At 41.5% G+C, this 24701-nt stretch overlaps 1 protein-coding gene across 1 annotated transcript in view; it reads right to left on the bottom strand.

The window, feature by feature from the left end:
* The window catches only part of WWC3 (WWC family member 3), a 212991-nt gene that overhangs the window by 26005 nt on the left and 162285 nt on the right, over positions 1–24701 (bottom strand). Inside the window, exons 9-15 of the mRNA XM_040423764.1 lie at positions 11976–12218; positions 8810–8899; positions 8105–8661; positions 3423–3540; positions 2591–2665; positions 1183–1269; positions 470–662 (exon numbers count right to left, since the gene is read on the bottom strand). Of these exons, the coding sequence (XP_040279698.1) occupies positions 470–662; positions 1183–1269; positions 2591–2665; positions 3423–3540; positions 8105–8661; positions 8810–8899; positions 11976–12218 (1363 nt within the window). The remainder of the gene's footprint in view (positions 1–469; positions 663–1182; positions 1270–2590; positions 2666–3422; positions 3541–8104; positions 8662–8809; positions 8900–11975; positions 12219–24701) is intronic.

Here is a 24701-nt window from a genome sequence, read left to right as displayed (position 1 = left end):
AAGATATAGACAGGATTCCTATGAAATTATCCCCTGTTTATCCCGTATAAGGATACAGCCCAATGCAAAAAAGGACAGATTAACCATAAAGTTCTGGTTAGTGAGATCTCAACTTGAAGATAGAACGTAAAAATGACTAGGTGTATTGCAGTGTTATATTTATATTTAGGGTACATTCACATGAAAAATGCAGCAGTTAGAAACGGTAAAATGGCTACCTTTTCACTGTCATTTTTTTCATACATGACTAAAAAACGTCCATTAAAAATTGCCCCTTTGAATTTTATGGTGCTGTTGTCCTGTGAAAATGGACAAAATTCAACATGTCCTATTTTTTCACAGCCGCTATTAATGGCCTGTTAAAAAAACCGCCATGTGAACAGAACCGTAGACTGCAATGGTTCTGAAAACAGCCGTGTAGTGGCGGTTTTTCACCGTCCAGTGAATAAGGTATAGAATCTCTACTTACCAGCAGCTCTTCCTGTTGTTCAGGGCACACAGAACATATGTATAACTGTAAGGAGCTCAACTTCAAGACGCTGGATTGCATAGGAATTTGAAAAATTTCATTAAACATCAGAGGCATCTGGAAGTCCAAAGCCTTTGAGCAGTAAGTGCTTGGTGTTATGGAATCAAGAGAAGGCAGATAAACCCGAATATGTCTGCAACACAAAAAAGATGCCCCGTTAGCAAAACAAAAGCATATTCTGATTCACATAACCGAACCGTGTGTTACAACTCGGCATGATAATACAAAATATGAACTTTAAATGGTGTTATCAGTCTGATTATTAGGCCACCATTGTCACATGCCACAGGCCTCCTGAGTGGTCCCGACTGAACTGACAATGTCTACTAGCCCGAGACACCCAGTCAGCAATGGAGGTAACTGCAACCATCAGGTCATGGCTGCTTTTCTGCAAAGCATATAATAAAACAGCATGCTTGGCTCAACAAGGGTATATGTGGCTGAACACCATGAGAGGTGGATACGTTTGGGGGATGACCCCATAAAGTAACCAAAAAGTGTCTAAAGCTATCAGTGTGGGGCAAAGCATGTACAACTTTTTTTTGGGCCCAAACTGCACCAGAATTCATGTGCATTTTCGATCATAAATCTGCCCCAATATGTGTAACAGATCCGCATTGCAGTAAGTCTAGCACATGACTATTTGTACTTACATTTTGCATCCTTGCTTGACACAGAGTCCATTAAAATTTTTAAGCTGTAAAACATGTACGAAAAGACATTCGCTTCCGCAATCATACCTACAATACAACACATGGTGTGTGAAAGGGGTGTCGCTTATCACAGTGTAAAAGCAAATAAAATCACAGTAATATATAATCTTGTATGTCAGTGAGAGAGAGAGAGACATTTCCAGGCAATCAGAGAACTTTTGATTCAGAAGAATCAAGGTGAGAGAGAGAGTCGAACAGGATGGGCGATTCACAGACAAAAAAATAAACGCAACAAGAAGGAGTTGTTCAAATCAGTTGAAAATTTCTATGCGTGAATGTAATATCGATGCATGTAAGTGATTACAATATTGGAGCGAAAGGATATGTCTGTTATTGAAAACTGTGCAGTGGAAGCTGGTGTCCTAGCTGGTCCCATAAAGGCTCAGTTGGAGATAATTCCAGGGTAGGCCAACAAAGTGTTTCAATCTCGAGGTGACATTCCTGGGAAACTCTTGCTGTGTGTGAGCTGAAAAATTCCACTTGGAAGGCCTGCCATGAGGGGCAACACATGTGGCTGCAGCATCGCTGAGCTGTAACCATCCATCATATTACTACTGGTGTGACCGACTTGTCTGCAATAACTTCCCAGATCATCACACCAGCAGGAGGAGCAGTGTGAAGCTCTCAATACGGCCTCCATACTGAAACTGGATCATCGTCGGATTCCAAACAGAACCTGGATTTGTGACTAAATATGATATAGTTTCAGTCCATAGCAGTCTTGGTTTCTCGTTCATGACACCACTGAAAATGAAGGCAATGGTGGCTCTCTGTAAATGGCAGGAACAAGTAATTGGCGCCGAGACACCAAATTCCCTTCTGTAGCCGGAAATGGTCTGGATGGAAAAGGAGGTGTGTAATGAAGATGCATCCAGTGTCTGGATGGTGAACAACGAAACTGTGGGAGCTGCTTGTGTTTGTTGGTGGATCAGATGATCGTGTCTACTGTTGGTCTGTATGGGCCGTCCAGAGCCTGTTCGCCATGTGTGTGTTCTGTCATCGAAACAACCATAATGTCTCAGTCCAAAGATGTGTCCCCTCTCAGTCTGTCAACTGGGTAAAATGTCTTAAAGTTTATCGTAGAGGCATGTCTAGAAGTCAGAGATCTCTCACCAAGAAGAACACTAGCCAAAAGTAACCTCTGAGAGCCTTTTTATAGGGCAGCAGGAGAAACACTTTTACGCCCTCTTGTGGTAATCAGTAATCAGTTGCATATCTGCCTGAGACATAACTGCTTGCCGACTTTTTGCAGCAATTTGACATTTCTACCTGGGAACGTTATTTTTTTTGTCAATGAATGTATGTATATATGTCTCTCTCTCTAAGTATATGTAAAAGCTTTACTCACACTACTCCAACATACACTTGAGGTTCTTCTCTTTTTTCTGAGTCTTTACATCCAGAATTCACAACATTCTCATTCCTGTACAGAGACACCATAAAGAAAGTAATGTTGCACAAAATTAGGATTTCCTAAGGCTACTTTCACACTAGCGTTTAAGTTTTCTGGTATTGAGATCCGTCACAGGGGCTCAATACCGAAAAAAAAAAAAAAAAAGCATTCCGTTCCGTTTAGTTGCATTCCCAGACCGGAGAGCAAACCGCAACATGTTGTAGTTTGCTTTCCGTCCTGGGATGCGGAGCACAATCGAAAATGGATCTGTCTCCCATTGACTTTCAATAGCGTTCATGACGGATGCGTCTTGGCTATTTTAAAGATAATACAACCGGATCCTTCATAACGGATGCAGACGGTTGTATTATCAGCAACATAAGCGTTTTTGCTGAATCCTGCCGGATCCAGCAAAAACGCTAGTGTGAAAGTAGCCCAAAATATTTTTATGAATTTTACATGTGAAAAACTGCAGAGCATTATACCCTATTCAAGATGAACAATCATTAACCACACAACACAGTGGGGTCTGACAACAAGACGTGACTGCAACAGACAATATCACGCCGTACAGAAGTGCGAAACAAAGCAGCAACCAGATTTTCTCATCTCTGTGCTCAATATTTGCTACTAGAAGTACTGCCTGAAATTCACTGACATAGTGCTCCGATATGCTCACATATAATAATACATAATGTACGTATTGATGTAATAAATGTAATATATAGTGGGGGAGAACAATTCCAAACTATAGGGCAAAGTTGCGAATAATTCTAAAAAAGCAAACCTTTTACACAAAGCTTCAAAAACACCGCTGTCACTTGCAAGAGAGTCGTCTGATAATCCAGCAGAGACTCTTTTGGCTTTCTCTAGACTTATTCCACAGTCTTCAGGGATTGCAATTTCTGTTCATGATACAAAACACATGCACATATATTGGTTTAATATCTGCCAGTAAATGTGACATTAATCGTACAAGCACTGTGACCACAAACCTGCTGGAGAGAAGGTAAAACCATCATCATGTTAGATTTGTGAAGTAACTTTAATGTTCTGATCACATTCAATAAAGGGTAGTAACCAAAAATATCTATTAGGCCTCATTCATACAACTGCATTTTTGGTCTGCATCCGATCCGCATTTTTTGCGGATGGGATGCAGACCCATTCATTTCTACGGGGCTACAAAAAATGCAGACAGCACACCATGTGCTGTCCGCATCCGTATGTGCATTCCGAACCCGGCAAAGAAGATAGAACATGTCCTATTCTTGTCCGTTTTGCTGACAAGAATAGGCATGGTTACAGTTGACCCGCAAAAAAACAGATGCCACATGGACGTCATCTGTATTTTCTGCGGATCCACATTTTGCAGACCACAAAATACATACGGTCATGTGAATGCACACTTAGGCCTCATGAACACGACCGTAGCAAGTCCAAGCCCGTATTTTGGCCCGCAAAAAGCGGGTCTGCAATATACAGGCACCGGCCGTGTGAGCAGTGTATCACGAATGCGGAGCCATTCATTTGAATGGGTCTGCAATCTGGAAGATGCGGTGCGGACCAGAACGGAGGCACGGATCAGAAAGCCCACTGAAGCACTACGGAGTGCTTCCGTGGGTTTTCTGTCCGTGCCTCCGCACCGCAAAAAATTAGTGCATGCACTACTTTTTTGCGGTGTGGACCTCTGGATGAGGATCACTGACACCATTCAAATGAATGGGTCTGCGTCCGCAGACGGCGGGCACACAGTCGTGCCAGTGCATTGCTGACCGCAATTTGCGATCTGCAGCACAGGCATGGCCAGCATTACTGCTTAGCTTTACGTTCTTCTAATCAATGAGAATAACAGACAAATAAGGAAAAAAACCTATGCACTATTTTTAGCATCAGTTATGATCAGCTTGTGACAGGAGAAAACGTGCGGCAGGACAACTGATCTCTGATGGAAGTGACACAACCTTATGCAAACTGATCATAACTGATGCTGAAAAAAAGACAGATCAGTTATTTTTAGTGACAACTGGTGCTATGGCTACATTCACACCAGCGCTTTTGCTGGGTCCGTCATGGATCAGAAAAATGCTTCCGTCATAATAATAAAATCGCCTGCATCCGTTTTAAACTGATCTGATTGTATTATCTCTAAAATAGCCAAGACGGATCCGTCTCTAAAACCATTGTAAGTCAATGGGGGACGGATCCGTTTTCATTTGTGTCAGAGAAAATGGATCTGTCTCCATTGAATTACATTGCGAGTCTTGCTCCACACCACATAGCGGACAGAAAAACGCTGCAGGAAGCGTTTTGGTGTCCGCCTCCAGAGCGGAATGGTGACTGAACGGAGCCAAACTGATGCATTCGGAGCGGATCCTTTTCCATTCAGAATGCATTAGGGCAAAACTGATCCGTTTTGGACCGCTTGTGAGAGCCCATGACGGATCTCAGAAACGGAAAGCCAAATCACTAATGTGAAAGTAGCCTTATTCTGTCCACAATAGGGACGCAACCAAACGGAACGGAATGCATTTTGGTGCATTCAGTTTTGTCCCCATTGACAATGAATGGGGACAAAACAGAACTTTTCCCCCGCTATTGAGATCCTAGGACGGATCTCAATAGCGGAAATGGAAATCGCAGATGTGAAAGTAGCCTAACGGAGGCAGAGGAACTCAAAATGAATTAAAAGGATCAGTTCTATTTAATACATCCTGATTAGTGTTGAGCGAACTTCTGTTTTAAGTTCGGCTTCCGGTTAGCGGAGAATCCCGATATGGATTCCGAATTCCGTTGTGGTCCGACTCCGTAGTAGCGGAATCAATAATGGCCAATTATTGATTCCGCTACCACGGACCACAACGGAATTCGGAATCCATATCGGGATTCTCCGCTAACCGGAAGCCGAACTTTAGACGCCGAACTTAAAACAGAAGTTCGCTCAACACTAATCCTGATGGCTCCGTTTCGGCCGGGTCCAGTTGTATTAAAATCAAAACTGAACAAATCTGATCAGGCATGAAAATCGTTGTAACAAACAAAAAAAACACGGATCAGGCACCAGTGACTTAACACTGATCTTCATGCTTGATCAGCTTTGTTCCCTTTTGCAAACCGGACACAACAACGCTGCTTGCAGCGGTTTTGTGTCCAGCCACAAAATGCAACTGAACTGAACTGATGCATACTGATCCATCCTGATGAGTTTGTCCCACATTGACAATGAATGGGGAAAAAACTGATCCATTTAGGCTACTTTCAGACTAGCGGTAATATTTTCCGGTATTGAGATCTGTCATAGGGTCTCAATACCGGAAAAAACACTTCCATTTTGTCCCCATTCATTGTCAATGGGGACAAAATGTAACTGAACAGAACGGAGTGCTCCAAAATGCATTCCGTTCCATTCTCATACCGGAGCATGCTACGGTTTTCTTTCCGTCCTGGGATGCAGAGCAAGACGGAAAGCTAAACGGTGATGTGAACCCGGCCTTATGTAGCTATCATGACATTTACAACCTGGTTATTTAGATGCTATTATGAAAGTCAGCAAGTAGCCTACATTTTCTGTCAATTTCAGTCTGAAGTTTGGTGCCTTTCTATATTCAACCGCTAGGTGGCAGCGCATCATCCTAGCCACAAAATCCTCGTAAATGTTATTGGTAGGGAAGTCCCTTTATAATGTGTAACATACCATCACCTTGTGGGTGAAATGTGATGCCGCACAGTAAGGGTGGAATCAACCAGGTTTTTGCCTGTGTTTTTCAGCAATTTTGCATGTTTAGTGACTATTTGGCCCGTGTTTTAAACTCACACCCAAACATTTAAAGGGGAAAACGGTCATTAAAAACCTCTAGTGGTAAGACACACTAGGGGAGATTTATCAAAACTGGTGTAAAGAAAAACTGGCTTAATTGTCCATAGCAACTAGTGTTAAGCATATCGAAGTATCCGAAGTGGACTTTGATCCGAATTTCAGGGAAAATGTTATTTGCTGCGAAACAGAATTTCTTTGTGCTTTGTGATAACAAATCAATTTTGCATGAAATGGTGGTAAAAAATAATTCATACCTCTATTTGAGCGTGAAGAGGCCGCCAAGGCCATCTAGAGCAAAATCTTGTGACGTCATCATGCACCACACAAGATTATGCACAGGATCTTCAATCAATATGGCCGCGGTGGCCTCTTCATGCTCAAGAGGAGGAGGAGAGGATGATTTTTCTATTTTACCGATTAACCCCTGAAAGCCCAAATCTTTTTATCTGATGCCACGATCAGGAATGAACACGACATCTGAGGGGTTCAATGAGAGGGGGTAGCGCAATCGCCTTTCCAGGTCATTGCACCCACTACTTACAAAGAAATGCGCCTTGTGACAAAGTAATTCATCACAAAGCAAATTTCTTGGCAAACTTCGCTCATCTCTAATAGCAACCAATCAGATTCCTCCTATTTTTCACAGCTCCTTTAAAAGATGAAAGGTGGAATCTGATTGGTTGCTATGGGCAACTAAGCCAGTTCTACTTTACACCAGCTTTGATAAATTTCCCCCACTGTGTGCAAAAAATGCCTGAAAAAAGTAAACAAAATAAGCAGCAAATAACATATGCACACACAGGTTTTTTAGTAGCGGCTTTTGACACTGCCTGAATCCTTCTGGGCATGCTTTCAATCAAGTATGTCTCGACCAAAATTTGTTCCCAGGTCTCTTCTACATGTTCCCAATGTTGGTGCATACTGGTCAACTCTCTTGGGTACGAATACAGCTTTTTCTTCACCTCTACCCACAAGTGTTCGATTGGGTTGAGGTCTGGGGACTGTGGGGACCAATCCAGCACCTCTACTTCATTGTCATTGAACCATTTCTTTGCCAATCTCGACATATGCTTCAGGTCATTGTCCTGCTGGAACCCTGTCTTCCTTTTCATACCCATGCAGTTACATGACAGAGCAGAGCCCCTAGGTGTAATGTCAACCCCCCATTGCTCCTAGAGACTCATTTGCAGATATTAAAACATCATCAGATATAAACATGGGACCAACACAGATGCCTTCAGCTGCCAAGCACACAAGCAACAGGTCAGCAAGTTTTATAAGTACAAATCTGCTGACAGTTGCTAATTATTTGCTAATTGTGACTGCAAAAAAAAGGCATGTGAAAACAGCACAAAAATGGAAAGTGTGAAGTAAGGCTTATTACCTACAAAGCATCTTGAACCACTCTAAAGATACAAGTTAATACATGAAAAACTTTCACCATGGTATAGTTTTTTTTTTTTTTTACAATGTATCCTTATGCGTGACTGATGCCTCCACTGGGCATATAAGTCCCACCTGATGGTAGGCTGAAACACTGTGTGCATACAATCTAACAGTTACCGCAGTATTTTCTGCATGGGCAGAAAGGCTTTACGATTCCTCCTTGGATTAAACATAAATGTAAATTGTCACATGACACAAACACATACCGGCTCTCATTTGAAGGCTTGAAAACTGTGCTCCACCTTCTCTGAGACTTCTATTTTCTGTATGACAGCCTATCAAATGGGAAGATGTCCCATGTGTCTCTTCATCTGGTAGAGAGGAACCGTGTCCTCTTATGATATCCAAAGCCCCCATTATGTCCTCCAAACCTTCTGACATTTGGGCCAGTGGTGAGTCACGAGAAGCAGAGAGAAATGGAGTGTCCAAGGGGGAACTTGGAGGTGACAATGATGACAACGATGAACGTGATGACAGAGAGGCTAAGGACCGGGGGGTGTCCAATGACATCTTCTGTTTACTGAAGCCAGGTGTTTCAGAGTATTGAATGTCTCTGCAAACAGCATCTAATGGAAGCATTTCAAAGCGCATATGCTGAGAAAACTCAGAGTGAGATTCAGGCTTTTCGTAATGTGGAAGACCATAAATGTCTGAAAAGCTTATAGAGCTGAGAGAACCTCGACTTGATGCTGGAGATACTCGACTTGACGCCAAGGAACCACGACTGCTGCCAGAAGACACGGTAAGAGTGCTGGCGGAGAAGCTAGAAGTGCAAACATAGAAAAAAAAGTTTAATATAGAGAAATGCTGCATAAAGCTGAGGCGGAAACTAGTAATGTATGGTACACTGAATGTTCATTAAATAAACAGTGTCAAGGAACGGGAGTCTAGGTTTGCAGGTTGGTACCTACCTTTTAAGTTGAGTATGAAGATAAGAAGTCAGACGAGTAGCCTCTTCTAGATGCTTTAAGAGGCAATTTCTTTTCTCTTGCAGCAGTAACCTTCAATAATAAAATGCAGGGTTATAATTCAAGTGAATGCTTTATTCTATGTGCCTCTAAACCTCTACCGTAGTGCTCTCACCCTTTTAACAGCTGATCACTGTGGGTGCTAGGAGTTGGGCCCCCACTGATCAGATATTTATGACCTATCCTGAGGGTAGAACATCAATATTCTAGTCATGGAAAACCCCTTCAACAAACTCCTGAAACCATACTGTGTAACATACAGTAACATACCAAACACTGCACGATAGCAATGAGGAGGCATTTGAATGGAGGGCTGGTCACACATGCACTCTGCCCCTGCATTCAAATGTACAGTGCATTTAGAAAGTCTTCAGACCCTTTCACTTTTTTCACATTTTGTCATGTTGAGGCCTTGTGCAAAAATAACAAAAAAGTTCAACATTTTCCCCATCATTCTGTACTCAATACCCCATAAGGAGAAAGTGAAAATAGAAATGTTCAAAATAGTTTCCAATTTATTGAAAAGAGACAACTAAAATCTTGCATTGACATAAGTATTTAGACTCAGTACTTTGTTGAAGCACCTTTGGCAGCAGATACAGCATCCAGTCTTCTTGGGTATGATGCTATGCACACCTGAATTTGGGGATTTTATGCCATTCTCTGCAGATCCTCTCAAGCTCCTGTTAGGTTGGATGGAAACTGTTCGTGGACAGCCATTTTCAGGTTTCTTCGGAGATGTTCGATTGGGTTCAAGTCAACACTCTGGCTGGGCAACTCAAGGACATTCACAAAGTTGTCCCCAAGCCTCTTCTGTGTTGTCTTGGCTGTGTGCTTAGGGTCATTGTCTTGTTGGAAGGAGAACCTTTAGCCCAGTTTGAGGTACAGAGCACTCTGGATCAGGTTTTTGTTAAAATATCTCTGTACCTTGCAGAAACTACTTTGCTCCATTCAGCTTTACTGGGGAAAGGCTTCATTCTGGCCACTATGCTATAAAGCCGCACACAGGATCTTTGGAGCTCAGCCATGCTTACGATTAGGTTCTTGGTCACCTTTCACACCAAGGTCCTTTTTCCCTGATTACTTAGTTTGGTAGGGCGGCCAGCACTCGGAAGAGTCCTGGTCGTTCCAAACATCTTCCATTTAAGAATTATGGAGGTCACTGTGCTCTTGGGAGCTTTCAGTGCAGCTGAATTTCTTTGTACTCTTCTCCAGATCTGTGCCTCCACACAATCCTGTCTCTGGGCTCTACAGGTAGTTTTTTGTCCTCATGGCTTGGATTTTGCCCTGATATGTGTTGTTAGCTGTGAGATTTTAAATAGTCAGGGGTGTGTCTTTCCAGATCATGTTCAGTCAAATGAATTTATCACAAGTGGACTCAAATCAATGTGTACAAACATCTCAAAAGATGATCAAGAAAAATAAAATGCATGCAGAGCAAATTTTACAGTGACATAACAAAGAGCCTCAATACTTATGTCAATACTTATGTCCCTTTTTAACAAATTGTCTTCATTTTTTCTTAAGGAGGAGTGCAGATTGATGGGGGGGACTTAAATTTTTTACATGTTAACACAAGGCTACAACCTAACAAAATGTGAAAAAAGTGAAAGGGTTTGAAGACTTTCCGAATGCATTGTAGATAAGTCCAATAGAAACAGCCAAGCAATGTACTAGTTCTGTCAGACCCAAAGACAATTAAAGATGCAGCAGGATGCATGGGTTACAACCACCTCTTCATTCAAACCCTTACTCACCGTGGTCATGCAGTGTACTGTAGAGACTGTCGATCTATATATTTGCATATTAGAGCTATGGATGATTTGTTACAGAGCATTAGTATTATACAATCTATCAGCAGTTTGTTAAATTGTACACAGGGTAGCATCCCAACTAAAACCTCGGGGATAGATGATGCATTTCTTTCTGAGCATGGTGAGAAGGAATTGATGACTGACCTCCCTAGCTACCCGGAGAGGCACAAGAGAGGTCAACCTAGCAACAGACTGTTTTGGATCTCCCTCTCAGAATACACATGATACATTATGGGATTCTATTCCTGCTGCCAATCCTGCAGTTTCACATAACACACGTCCAGAAAACTATTTGTTCTCCTAAACCAATAGCTTAACACTCTTCTGCATAAGATAAATCACCTACTTATTTCAAGCCAGTCTTATTCTATTCAGGAAAACAATTCAGTACCAGGATCTTTGGCTGGAAAATATCAAATGATAGCTTGTGCAAAAGGCAAATACCCGAAACCGTACTGTCAGAAACGTTTGAAAAAATGTTCAGATTAGAGATGAGCGAATTTTCGGTTATGAAATTTGTTTGCGATTCGTTTACTGGTAAAAGGTGAATTGCTTTATGGATTCCATTACCACGGACCATAACGCAATTCTATGATGGAATGCATAACGGAATGCCTTTAGAGGCATTCCGTTATTCATTCCATCATAATGGAAGTCTATGGGCTGCATAACGGATCCGTCCCGTTTCCGTTATGCAGGAGAGGACTCCAAAGGCATTCTGTTATGCATTCCGTCATAGAATTGCGTTATGGTCCGTGGTAACGTAAGCCATAACGCAACTCACCTTTTACCAGTAAACGAAGCGTGAACGAATTTCAAAATATGAAATTCGCTCATCTCTAGTTCAGATCTATCAGTTCCCCACTTGCATCTATTTTACTGTACTGTGCCATACGAACGTCAAATATTTTTGGGGAATTTCCATTCATTTTCTATTGTTTCTCATAACGTTAGCAGCTGCAACTTCCATTTTCATTCTTAGCAGAAGGCTTCATTTCCTAATATCCAGTAAAGCCCTGTTCAAACTATCTTTCTGACTTGCGTTTTTAATAAAAGCCATCATGCTATGATTGTTCCATTGTGCAACATATCCAAATGATCACAGAAGAAGCCCACTGAATTATGATAGGGACGCTCATGGTGTTGATGATTTGCCATTCTTGCTCTCAAAACTGATGGAAACCTCAAAAGAACAACTGATGGAAACTCCAAGGGACTTACAGGGTAGCCTTCACTCTTACGCCATTAATAAAACTATGTCATAAAAGCTCCCATCACGTGAGCGCACTACAAACCTTTCAGTAACTCCTTGGGCAGTAGTGGAGTAGGCCCTCTGTATCTCATCAGCCAATCGCCTTTTCTCTTCTTCTAACCTTGCCACTTCTTCAGTTGATCGCCTTTGTTGGCTGATGAGCTGCAGATCTTGAAGGAGAGCTTCCTTCTCCTTGATGAGCTGAAGACGATCCCTGTCCGTTTCAGCCATTCCTGGCCAGGCTTCATTTTCCAACAGAGCCAATTGGTGTTGTATGCTGGAAACTCTGATAGACAAATAACATAATAAGTAATTAGCAGTGCACTGTAAAATGACCAGTAACATTCTTATAGAAATACATAATAAGAAAACCCACGCGTCTCCATTACAGCTGGTCTGCTTTTGTAACCCTAGAACAACTAACTTGACTAAACTTGAGGCTTTTCATATTATTACTCCAGTAAAAACTTCAGAAGTCGAAAGAAAAACTCTTCTGCTGGAGCATTTACTGGAGCAATAAGTTCCACCTCGAGTTTACATCAAAATAATAAGAGTCCTCTTCTCAGTAAATGACCGACAGCTGTCTCCCCCTAAGAAAGGCAGGACGTGGTTGTGTGGCTGGCATGCCATCAATACATACCACCAGCTCTTATACTGGACTGTGGATGACTTCACTGATCTCTACACAAGTGTGGAAGAACCAGTGTAGTCACTCTGTAGCTGTATAACTGATGACTAGGCTATCTCCAAAATACATGTGTGCACTGGTTAGAAAAGAAAAATTAGAAAGACACAAAATTACAGTGAAAACATTAAAGAGGTTTTCTTACAATAAACTAATTGTTTTGGTGAGGGTCTGACCACTGGGATCCTCCCTGAATGTAAGGAGCTGAAATGTCATGAACCTCTATGACCCTCACAAAGTTTCTCCTTTTCCCCCCTCACATTAAGTTTTCACATGCTGCACAAATAAAACTCCTTAGGGCTCTTTCACACCTGCGTTCTTTTCTTCCGGCATAGAGTTCCGTCGTCGGGGCTCTATGCCGGAAGAATCCTGATCAGGATTATCCCCATGCATTCTGAATGGAGTGAAATCCGTTCAGGATGCATCAGGATGTCTTCAGTTCCGGAACGGAACGTTTTTTGGCCGGAGAAAATACTGCAGCATGCTGCGCTTTTTGCTCCGGCCAAAAATCCGGAACACTTGCCGCAATGCCGGATCCGGAATTAATGCCCATTGAAAGGCATTGATCCGGATCAGGCCTTAAGCTAAACGTTGTTTCGGCGCATTGCCGGAGCCGACATTTAGCTTTTTCTGAATGGTTACCATGGCTGCCGGGACGCTAAAGTCCTGGCAGCCATGGTAAAGTGTAGTGGGGAGCAGTGTACTTACCGTCCGTGCGGCTCCCCAGGCGCTCTAGAGTGACGTCAGGGCGCCCCAAGCGCATGGATCATGTGATCGCATTGGACACGTCATCCATGCGCATGGGGCGCTCTGACGTCATTCTGGAGCGCCCCGGGAGCCGCACGGACTGTAAGTATACCGCTCCCCCGCTCCTACTATGGCAGCCAGGACTTTAATAGCGTCCTGGCTGCCATAGTAACACTGAAAGCATTTTGAAGACGGTTCCGTCTTCAAATGCTTTCAGTACACTTGCGTTTTTCCGGATCCGGAGTGTAATTCCGGCAAGTGAAGTACATGCCGGATCCGGACAACGCAAGTGTGAAAGAGCCCTAACAATAATTGTCATTTCAACAGGAGCAGTGCTGCAGTAACCAGCACCTATTTCGGGAGCCAGTGGTACTGCCGAACAGCTGATGGGCAGGGGTGAGGGGTGTCGGACCTCACCGATCAGATATTGAAGACCTATCCTTAGGACAGGCCTTCAATTTAAAAGGACTAAACAATCCCTTTAACATATGATGTTACATTATTACATAGCCCTGGAGTATAACAAATTAAGGGTAAGTTTAAAATGAAAACAATATTAAGGAGTACACAGGGAGATTTTTTAGCACCTGCCATGTTAAAAGGAAAGCAATACATTGGACAAATGGGTCTAATTTTTTTTCTCAGAAATAGCACTATTCTTGGGTTTTGTCTGGTATTGCAGCTAAATATGGCTGAGCAGCAGAAATGCAGAAACAACCCAAGTAAATGAATTCACGACTTATTAGTGAGGTCTTTTGCCTTTAATGAAAAGTAGAAGCATAGCCTTCAGAAAGACCACAATACATCTACTCCCCTTTGGCTCTTGAGTATGAGACAAGCGGCCAAAAGTAAAGCAAAGTATGCTGATACTTCTCAATTTCCACAGGAGAAATGACATTACATAGGGCCAGGAAAAAAAAAAACTCTCCCAAAAGAAAAGAAATCTAACACAGTTTATTTCTTACTAGCATCTGGAAAGAATTTATATCACGTGGCCTTGAAGGCAAATATTTTTCTTAAAACAATGTTTTAAAATTGAAGGGGAAAGGCTAGAAAGAAAGCACAAGACATATACCAGCATTTGTGGTTGTGAAAGGGCAAATTTAGCATTTCACATACGTACATAGTGTGACAAGACGTATTCAAGTTTCCAAGAAAGGGCATAATAACCGGAGAAAAGCTGATTTCCCAGAGCAAATCATGAGCACTGACATGACACATGACGTGAAATATGTACACAGATAGGATAGGGGCCAATCTATAAACACATGATATCTCTCACAGCATATAGCTATGGGTCAGCTGCCAAAAAGCAGTAGGCTTCCAGCCCAACCAGTGAACATGAAGGACAATATGGGGGTCATTTATCAAACTGGTGTAAAGTAGAACTGGCCTAGTTGCCCATAGCAACCATTCAGATTCCACCTTTCATTTTGGACAGCTCCTTTGAAAAATAAAAGGAGGAATCTCATTGGTTGCTATGGACAACTAAGCCAGTTCTACTTTACACCAGTGTGATAAATGACCCCTATATGTACTGTAAGTCTCAAAAAAGTAAAAAAATGATGTTGCTATGTATGGGCTACCTGACAACCCCACTGAATAAACTATGGTTGTTAGGCAGTGAATCCCTTGCAACCATATTATCTGACATAACTTTAAGCAGTTTAGCTCAATAGTGAACTGAAACTCCATAGGCCCCTTTCACACGGGTGTGTTTTCCGCGCGGGTGCAATGCGCGAGTTGAACGCATTGCACCCGCACTAAATCTGACCCATTCATTTCTATGGGGCTGTGCACATGAGCGGTGATTTTCACGCACCACTTGTGCGTTGCGTGAAAATCGCAGCAAGCTCACTTGTGCGTTGCGTGAAAATCGCAGCAAGCCCAGAGTGGCCCATTAAAGAAATGCCTATTCTTGTCCGCAAAACGGACAAGAATAGGACAGGACTCATAAATTTTGCGGGGCCACGGAACGGAGCAACGGATGCAGACAGCACACATCGTGCGGAAGGCAGAAAACGGCCTGTATACGGAACGCAAAATACGTTCGTGTGAACGAGCCCTTATCAAGAAAAGCCAAGAGTAGATTAAAACCAAAGGAAAAGTCTAAAGGAAGGACTGGTACATTTCCACCCTCTTGTATTCACCCTTATGTTTGTCTCAAAAAACTACCTACCACATAAACTGTCTGTGTGACTACAATCCTGAGTAATGTTATCACTGGCCACATGGTTTGAAATCAAGGTAATATTGCATAAATAATCAGGATAATAGCATAACTTGAGAAATAGGTCAAGAGATTTGTCAAAGTACAGTATATTAAGAAGGTTTTCTGACTACTTTTATCTTTTTAACATCTTGTTAAGTTCAAACTTTATTCTAAAATAGAAAATATTTGTTTGGTCTTGTCGATCTGCAAACAATACCTACTGAAATCAAACAATGAAATCAGGCTTGCCCAAATTTGTACAAAAATATTTTTTTTAAAAATCTGACACATCACATTTACTGTACATAAGCATTCAAAGCTTTAATCAGCACAATTTTGAGAGTTCTTTTGCAGTCTTGCCTTTTTATAGCCTCAAGTCTTCTAGAGTAGGATCCTTCTAGCTTGTCTGTATTTGGGAATTGTCTCCTATTCTTCTCTGTAGATCCTCTCAAGAGCCATCATGTTGGATGTGATGCATCAAACCACAGTTTCAACTCTCTCCAGAGATGTCCAATGGAGTTTAATTATGGACTTTGGCTTGGCTACTCCCTGATATTCACAGACTTGTCTGAAGCCACTTCTGCATGGTCTTGTTTAGGTCACTATCCAGGGAAATGTAAATCATTTTCCTGTTCTGATGCCCACAGCATTCAGAAAAGGTTTTCATAATATACTTCAATGTACTTTTCTCTGTTTATCTCTATTTTGCCAGAGTACAGCAGATCCTACAGCTACTTTCATCACCATGCAAATGTAGATGAGGTGAAGAAGGGTATCTGGTTTCTTCCAGAAATTACACTTGGAATTCAGACTCAAGTGTTCACCTTTGGCTTCATCAGACCATAGATTCTCATGGTAAGAAAGGCCTTTACGTACTATTTGGCAAACTCCAAGCAGGAGTCATGTACATTTTACTGAGGAGTGACTTCTTTCTGGGCACGCTACTATAAGGGCCGCACAGATGAAGTGTGTGAGAGATTCCAACATCAGAACACTGGAGCTCTGTCAGGGTGACCATTGGGTTCTTGGTCATGTCACCTCCAAGTGCTTGATTTGGCAGGCAGCAAGCTTCAGGAAGAAATTCCTTTTCTTCTTTCATCTAAAGGAAATGTGTCACCCAAAATGTGTTCTGCCAGTTAAAATCATAAAGCAACACATCCTTTTTTCAAATTTTATTTTCCGATTAAAGATTTTTTTATTCTGTTCCCTGAACATAATTATCGCGAAGCTTGAGAAAGAGGGAGGTCCCTTGAAGCGTTGTGTAGCGGAGTGCTACTACTTTCGGTCTTGAATGAACTTGTCAAGAGAAAGAGATACTGACAATGCACAAAGAAGCCGGCAGACTGAAATAAACCTGCAGCGAGGCGGTGCAAGCCAAATGAACTAAGATTTTTATACCCGTTTTACCTTTTTTTATCAAATAAAGGACATTCATTTAAAATATTCCTGATTATATATAGCATATATGGATTACATGGACAGTGGAAGTCCAAATAATCAGAAGAAAGACTAGTCACTAATAATCTGCTATTCAGAGGCTATGATTATGGGGGCTGCTATGATTAACTGGAACCTTGGAACCGAACCCGAGTTTGGTAAAAGGTTTTTTACAGTTGAAATAAATTTCTGAAGTTATTAAACAAAGTCGCGTGAGACTTCACAAAGTAATAACTTTGGCTCATATGAGCCAATACATTCTAATACTGTATGGAGCTCCTGCTCCGTACAGTATTCTAACAAAGTTTTATGTGAATTGACTTCGGATGTTTCATCCAAAGTCGGTTCGCTCATCCCTACTGTCAAACATAAAAACGTGATTTAAACAACAGGTCATTTTCTGATGACATATTCCCTTTAAGATCATTTTTATTCCTTTCTGTGCCTCAACATAATCCTTTTTCGGTCTATAGGTAATTTCTTAAACTACATGACTTTGTTTTTCTCTGATATGTGCTGACATCCTGTTAGTTGCGAGACTCATCTATATAGACAGGTATGAACTGTGTTCCATTCCAAATCAGTCAATTGAATTTACTGCATGGGACCTATGCTTGTAGAATCAATGGGTGTGAATACTTTTATGTACATTAAATGTGATATCTACATTTTTATTTTATTTAATACATGTATACAAATAACAATACTCTGGAAAAAATAAAGATTGGGGTCCATTCACACATCCGTAGAATGTGTCCGCACCCGTTCCACAATTAACTGAAACGGGTGCGGACCCATTCATTCTCTATGAGGCAGGAATGGATGCGGACAGCATTTCTAGAGTGCAGCCCCGAACTTCCGATCCGCGGCTCTGGAAAAATAGAACATGTCCTATTCTTTTCCGCAATTGCGGACAAGAATAGGCAGTTCTATGGGGGTTCTGGCCGGGTGTATTGTGGATCCGCAATTTGCGGATCCACAATACACTACGTACGTGTGAATGGACCCTTAAAGGGGTTTTACCAGTTCAGCAAATAGCATTTATTATGTAGAGAAAGTTTCCATGGTTACGACACCCTGCAGTCTAGCATCATGGCTGTGCTTATAGCACTATAGAAAAAAGCACCACCCTATGTGAGCTCCCACGGTCCGGCCACCACAGAGGCTGGCATTTTTTCTTATAGTGGTGGGCGGGACAGTGGGAGCTCACGTAAGCTGGTACTTTTTTCTATAGTGTGCAAGAAGGCCATGCTGCTGGACTGCACGGTGGTCATAACCATGGAAACCTTATCTGCATAATAAATGCTATTTGCTGAAGTGGCAAAACCTCTTTAAGGCCTTGATTCATAAAGATGGCATAGATTTCAGTCATTATTTACTTCAGTTTCTAGAATAAATAAGGATGAATGAAACGGGCCAATGGCCTGCCCACACAATATCTGGCGGAATCGCGACTTTTGTACTTCAAAAACAAGCATAGGGTTAATAATACATTTCCAGTATGATTAACCGCTAATTCAAAATTTATGCCTTGACTTTGTATGGGGTTAACCTGCCTTACAAGAAAGCGCTAAAAAAAAAATCATTTTATTGATAATATTCATTAAAACAGAGCAAACAATTAGCTTGCCCATAAAACTTTGTCCATTCAGGCAATGCAGAGGGTCACTGGGTATCTGTGTGTATATATTTTATCCCTACCCCAGTAATATTGAACATAGGACTCCTATAGGCTCTGTGTCAACTGGCATCCAAGTGTCTACACAAGCGGTCAGACTGGCATAGCCGCTCGTCATCAGGAGCGCTCAAAATCGAATACTTAAAACTCCTGATGAAACATCACGTTATAGCGATGTGGAAACGTGTCGGGGAGTAGATATACAATGTTGATACTTAGCCTAGAGGTGGAGGGATAATGCAGACCACAGAGTGATATGATCCTGGAGTGATTATCAGCTATTGCTAGGGACAAGGACTGCGGTGTGTGTGTGTGTAGCCATAGATCGGAGCGCTTTAACAGCAATTACAATTGTGTAGACTCACAGACGTCTGACACAGATCCTATAGGAGTCCTATGCTGAAAATAATAGTGCAGGGATATAATAAATATGTACACACTGATACCAAGTGACCCTCTGCCTTGCCTGAATGGACGAGATTGCAAGCTAATTGTTTGCTCCGTTTTAATGAATAGTATCAATAAAGTGTTTTTTAGCGGGTTTTTTTCGGTCAGGCAAGTTAACCCCTTAATTATGAATTTTATAAATTTCTCCCACTTTCTCAACGTAAAGTGTTTGAGTGGCAGAGTTCGAATTTGAAGACATCAAGGGAAATGCAGATTTAATACGAAAACGCATCCTTCAAAGACTGACCACATGACGGATGTTGTAGAGGTAAAGTAGCAAAGCTGTGACCATAACACTTCATGCCAGTGTATTAAGATCAAGTAATTCACATTAAATACCACATAAATCTGCAATGAAGTTCTGTGAGTCATTTGTTATTGGGTTTCATTACTGAAGAACGTTAAACCATAAAAATATATTAACGTCATGTCCTTCCTCTACTAGAAAGGTAATCTTTTGAAAAACGAGTCCCTGTGTCTGTGTTCCCTAACCACACTCGTGAAATTTACACTACTGTGAGCAACAGTTTCAACGGTGACATGACTCCCACAACACAAGCCTACTTTGAGGTTATATTACATTCTCTTTACGTTCTCTTATTCAAATATCTCTCACTACGGCTCCGCTACAGTGACACCAATAAAATAACCATTATCCTTATCATTTCCTGCTTAAACTGTTGCGATCCCCTTAGACTGGTTTCATATTACTGGAGTACAGCTGCATTTTAGTGTCTGTGTTATGAACGTGACATACACAATTCTATGGGGATCTATGTTTGGTTCAGTAAAACTGCACAGAGTCGAAGCATGTTACCAAGTAGAAAACGCCACCAAAAAAACCTTGAAAGAAACGCTAATAAAAAAGCTTGAAATGCGTGGTGTTTTATCACAAGCTTTTTAAACAATGAAAAAAAAAAAACGGTTTGTGTGAAGGAGCCCTTAAGTTCTGGCCTTGTCGGTCAGAGTCTGGGGCACTGACTACAGGCTCCTAGCATACAAATCCTATACTCCCTGCTACTATAGGTGTGGAGTTGTTTCTACTGGGGTTACAGGTGGCAGGAGGACACCATGCATGGCACTGCAATGTTCAGCTTAGCTCATAAGAGCAGAGAAACACTTTAAAGTCAAACATGACACGTGCATTACTATTATGTAATAGTTTTTATTATGTGACAAAAAATGTTAAATCGGCTTTAACCCCTTAAGGACCGGGCTCATTTTCACCTTAAGGACCAGGCCATTTTTTGCAATTCTGACCAGTGAATAACTTAAAAACATTTTTACTTATCCAGGCCATTCTGAGACAGTTTTTTTTGTCACATATTGTACTTCATGACACTGGTAAAATGGAGTAAAAAAAAATGCATTTTTATTTATATAAAATTTGGAAAAATTAGCAAATTTCCAAGTTTCAATTTCTCTACTTCTATAATACATAGTAATTTACATCCCCCATATGTCTACTTCATGTTTGGATCATTTTGTGAATGCCATTTTATTTTTGGGGACGTTAGAAGGCTTAGAAGTTTAGAAGCAAATCTTGAAATTTTTCTGAAAATTTCTAAAACCCACTTTTTCAGGACCAGTTCAGGTCTGAAGTCACTTTGTGAGGCTTACATAATAAAAACCACCCAAAAATGACCCCAATTTACAAACTACACCCCTCAAGGTATTCAAAACTGATTTTATAAACTTTGTTAACCCTTTAGGTGTTCCACAAGAATTAATGGAAAATAGAGATACAATTTCAAAATTTCACTTTTTTGGCAGATTTTCCATTTGAATCAATTTTTTCCAGTTACAAAGCAAGGGTTAACAGCCAAACAAAACTCAAATATTAATGGCCCTGATTCTGTAGTTTAGAGAAACACTCCATATGTTGTCGTAAACTGCTGTACGGGCACACGGCAGGGCGCAGAAGGAAAGGAATGCCATACGGTTTTTGGAAGGCAGATTTTGCTGGACTGGTTTTTTGACACCATGTCCCATTTGAAGCCCCCCTGATGCACCCCTAGAGTAGAAACTCCAAAAAAAGTGACCTCATTTTGGAAACTACGGTATAGGGTGGCAGTTTTGTTGGTACTATTTTAGGGTACATATGATTTTTGATTGCTCTATATTACACTTTTTGTGAGGCAAGGTAACAAGAAATAGCTGTTTTGGCACCGTTTTTATTTTTTGTTATTTACAACATTCATCTGACAGGTTAGATCATGTGGTATTTTTATAGAGCAGGTTGTCACAGATGTGACAATACCAAATATGACAACTTATTTTGGTTGTTTGTTTCAGTTTTACATAAAGCATAAAAATAAAAAAATTATTCTTTAGTGTCTCCACATTCTGAAAGCCATAGTTTTTATTTTTTGGGCGACTGTCTTGTGTAGGGGCTCATTTTTTTAGGGATGAGATGTTTGATTGGTACTATTATAGGGTGCATATGACTTATTTTTTACGGTGTTCACCTGAGGGGTTAGGTCAAGTGATAATTTTATAGAGCAGGTTATTACAGATGCGGCGATACCTAATATGTCTGCTTTTTTTTCTCATTTATGTAAGTTTTACACAATGATTTTATTTTTTAAACAAAAAAATCATGTTTTAGTGTCTCCATAGTCTGAAAGCCATCTTTTTTTCATTTTTTGGGCGATTATCTTGGGTAGGGTATGATTTTTGCGGGATAAGATGATGGTTTGATTGGCACTATTTTGGGGTGCGTATGACTTTTTGATCGCTTGCTATTACACTTTTTGTGATGTAAGGTGACCAAAAATTTCTTTTTTTACACCGTTTTTATTTTAATTTCTTTACGGTATTCACCTGAGGGGTTAGGTCATGTGATATTTTTATTGAGCAGGTTATTATGGACACGGCGATACCTAATATGTATAGTTTTTTTTATTTATTTTGCTTTAACACAATAACAGCATTTTAGAAAAAAAAATCATGTTTTAGTGTCTCCATAGTCTGAGAGCCATTTTTTTAAAAACTTTTTGGACGATTGTCTCATGTAGGGGCTCATTTTTTGCGGGAAGAGGTGCCGATTTGATTGGTACCATTTTGGCGTACATACGACTTTTTTGATCACTTTTATTACCTTTTTTGGGAAGTAAGGTGGGTAAATTTTCAATTCCATCATAGTTTTTATTTTATTTTTTTATGGCGTTCACCGTGCGGGGAAAGTAACATGACCGTTTTATGGATCAGGTCATTCGGACCCGGTGATATCAAGCATGTGTAGTGCATTTTATTTTTTTTATTTTTAATCAGTGATTAATGTGGGTTTTTTTTTACTTTTTTTTTACTTTTTTTTTTACCCAGACCCACTTGGTTCTTGAAGATCCTGTGGGTCTGATGTCTGTATAATACAATACAGTATACTATATAGTGTACTGTACTGTATTTTCACTTTACACTTAGTCTGACCATCACCCGCTGCCACAACCGAGCAGCGGGTGATGGGGATGGAGGGGGGAAAAAACGGCACCGCAGCCCCTGATGGGAGAGGGAGCTCCCTCCCTGTTAACCCCTTTCATACAGTGGTCCCTATGGACCGCGGCATGGAAGGGGTTAAACGGCTGACATCTGTGAGCAAAGATGTCAGCCGTTTCAAGCAGAGTGTCACCCACGCCGATCAACTATAAAAAAAGAGGCCACGGTGCTCTGTGACCATTTAGGCCGGTTCCTAGGCCACATCCTAGGACATCACATTCATTGGTCACTTGAATGAGGCTGACATGCAATACCAAACACAGCCACTATCAAATGGACAGCACTGTGCTATTTAAGCTGCGAGGAGTCTGTGGCTCTCATTGAAGCTCTGGTGAGAGCTGTGGCTTCCTCAAACAGCTGATCGACTATGCTATGGGCAACTAAGCCAGTTCTACGTTACACCAGTTTGATAAATGAACTCAAAAGTTTGTAAGGCTGAAAAAAGTCACACGTCCATCCAGTTCAGCTATTTAGTATGGTAGTTGATACAGCGGAAGGGACAAAACTAATTTTAATGGAAAAAATCCCTTCCCGACTCCAATCAGAATAACCCCCTGGATCAACGACCCCTCTCTAGTAACTTTAACCTGTAATATTATTACACTCCAGAAATACATCCAGGCCCCTCTTGAACTCTTTTAGTGAACTCTCCATCACCACCTCCTCAGGCCGAGAGTTCCATAGTCTCACTGCTCTTACCGTAAAGAATCCTCTTCTATGTTTGTGTGCAAACCTTCTTTCCTCCAGACGCAAAGGATGTCCCCTCATCAGAGTCACAGTACTGGGTATACATACAGTAGTTCATGGTAGAGATCTCTGTACTGACCCTAATTTATTTATACATAGTTATTAGATTCCCTCCTCCCCCCACCAGTTGTCTTTTATCTGAATTAAATAATCCTAATTTTGATAATCTTTCAGGGTACTGTAGTCTAGGGCTGCAGCTAACGATTATTTGAATAATCGATTAGTTGTCGATAATTTCATCGATTAATCGGGAAAAAACACCAAAATGACAAAAAAAAGGGGTTTATATGATTTTACTTAAAAAATTATGTTCAAAGGCCATATTAAAACAAATTGTGGATGGCACTGTTATGAGGGGGGATCTGTGGATGGCACTGTTATGAGGGGGGATCTGTGGATGGCACTGTTATGAGGGGGGATCTGTGGATGGCACTGTTATGAGGGGGGATCTGTGGATGGCACTGTTATGAGGGGGGGGATCTGTGGATGGCACTGTTATGAGGGGGGGATCTGTGGATGGCACTGTTATGAGGGGGGATCTGTGGATGGCACTGTTATGAGGGGGAATCTGTGGATGGCACTGTTATGGGGATCTGTGGATGGCATTGTTATGGGGATCTGTGGATGGCACTGTTATGGGAGGGGGATCTGTGCACTGTTATGGGGAGGAAAATCTGTGGATGCCACTGTTATGGGGAGGGGGATCTGTGGATGGCACTGTTATGGGGAGGGGGATCTGTGGATGACACTGTTATGGGAGGGGGATCTGTGGATGACACTGCTATGGGGGGGGGATCTATGGATGACACTATATAGCATCTTATGCTATATGTGTCATCCACAGATCTCTCCTATAGCAGTGTCATCCACATATCCCCCTCCCCATAACAGTGCCATACACAGATCCCCCTCCACATAACAGTCCCGACCCCGCCGCTCATAGCAGTATTCCTTAACCGGCAGTAACTTTTACTTTAAATCACTGCATCTTTATTACCTTACAATGAAGCACCAGTAACAGGCAGAGCGGGCGGCGGCGTAACGTCACTTTCTCACGTGACGCGCCTGCTCCGCCCGCTTTAAGAATGAAGCAGGCGGAGCATGTGCGTCACGTGAGTAAGTGACATTACAACGATGCCCGCTCTGCCTGTTACTGGAGCTTCATTGTAAGGTAATAAAGATGCGGTGATTTAAAATTCAAGGACCTGCAGGCATAGCGCCTGACCGCGCGCATAGCAACGAATCGGCCAATTAATCCCGTTATCGATTATTATCGATAACGTAGATTAATAGTTGCAGCGAGGATGTCCCCTCGTCACAG

Source organism: Bufo bufo, chromosome 3, assembly GCF_905171765.1.
Source record: "Bufo bufo chromosome 3, aBufBuf1.1, whole genome shotgun sequence".
Taxonomy (NCBI): domain Eukaryota; kingdom Metazoa; phylum Chordata; class Amphibia; order Anura; family Bufonidae; genus Bufo; species Bufo bufo.
The sequence above is the reverse complement of the archived record's forward strand: the minus strand, read 5'-3'. Positions and strand labels throughout refer to the sequence as shown.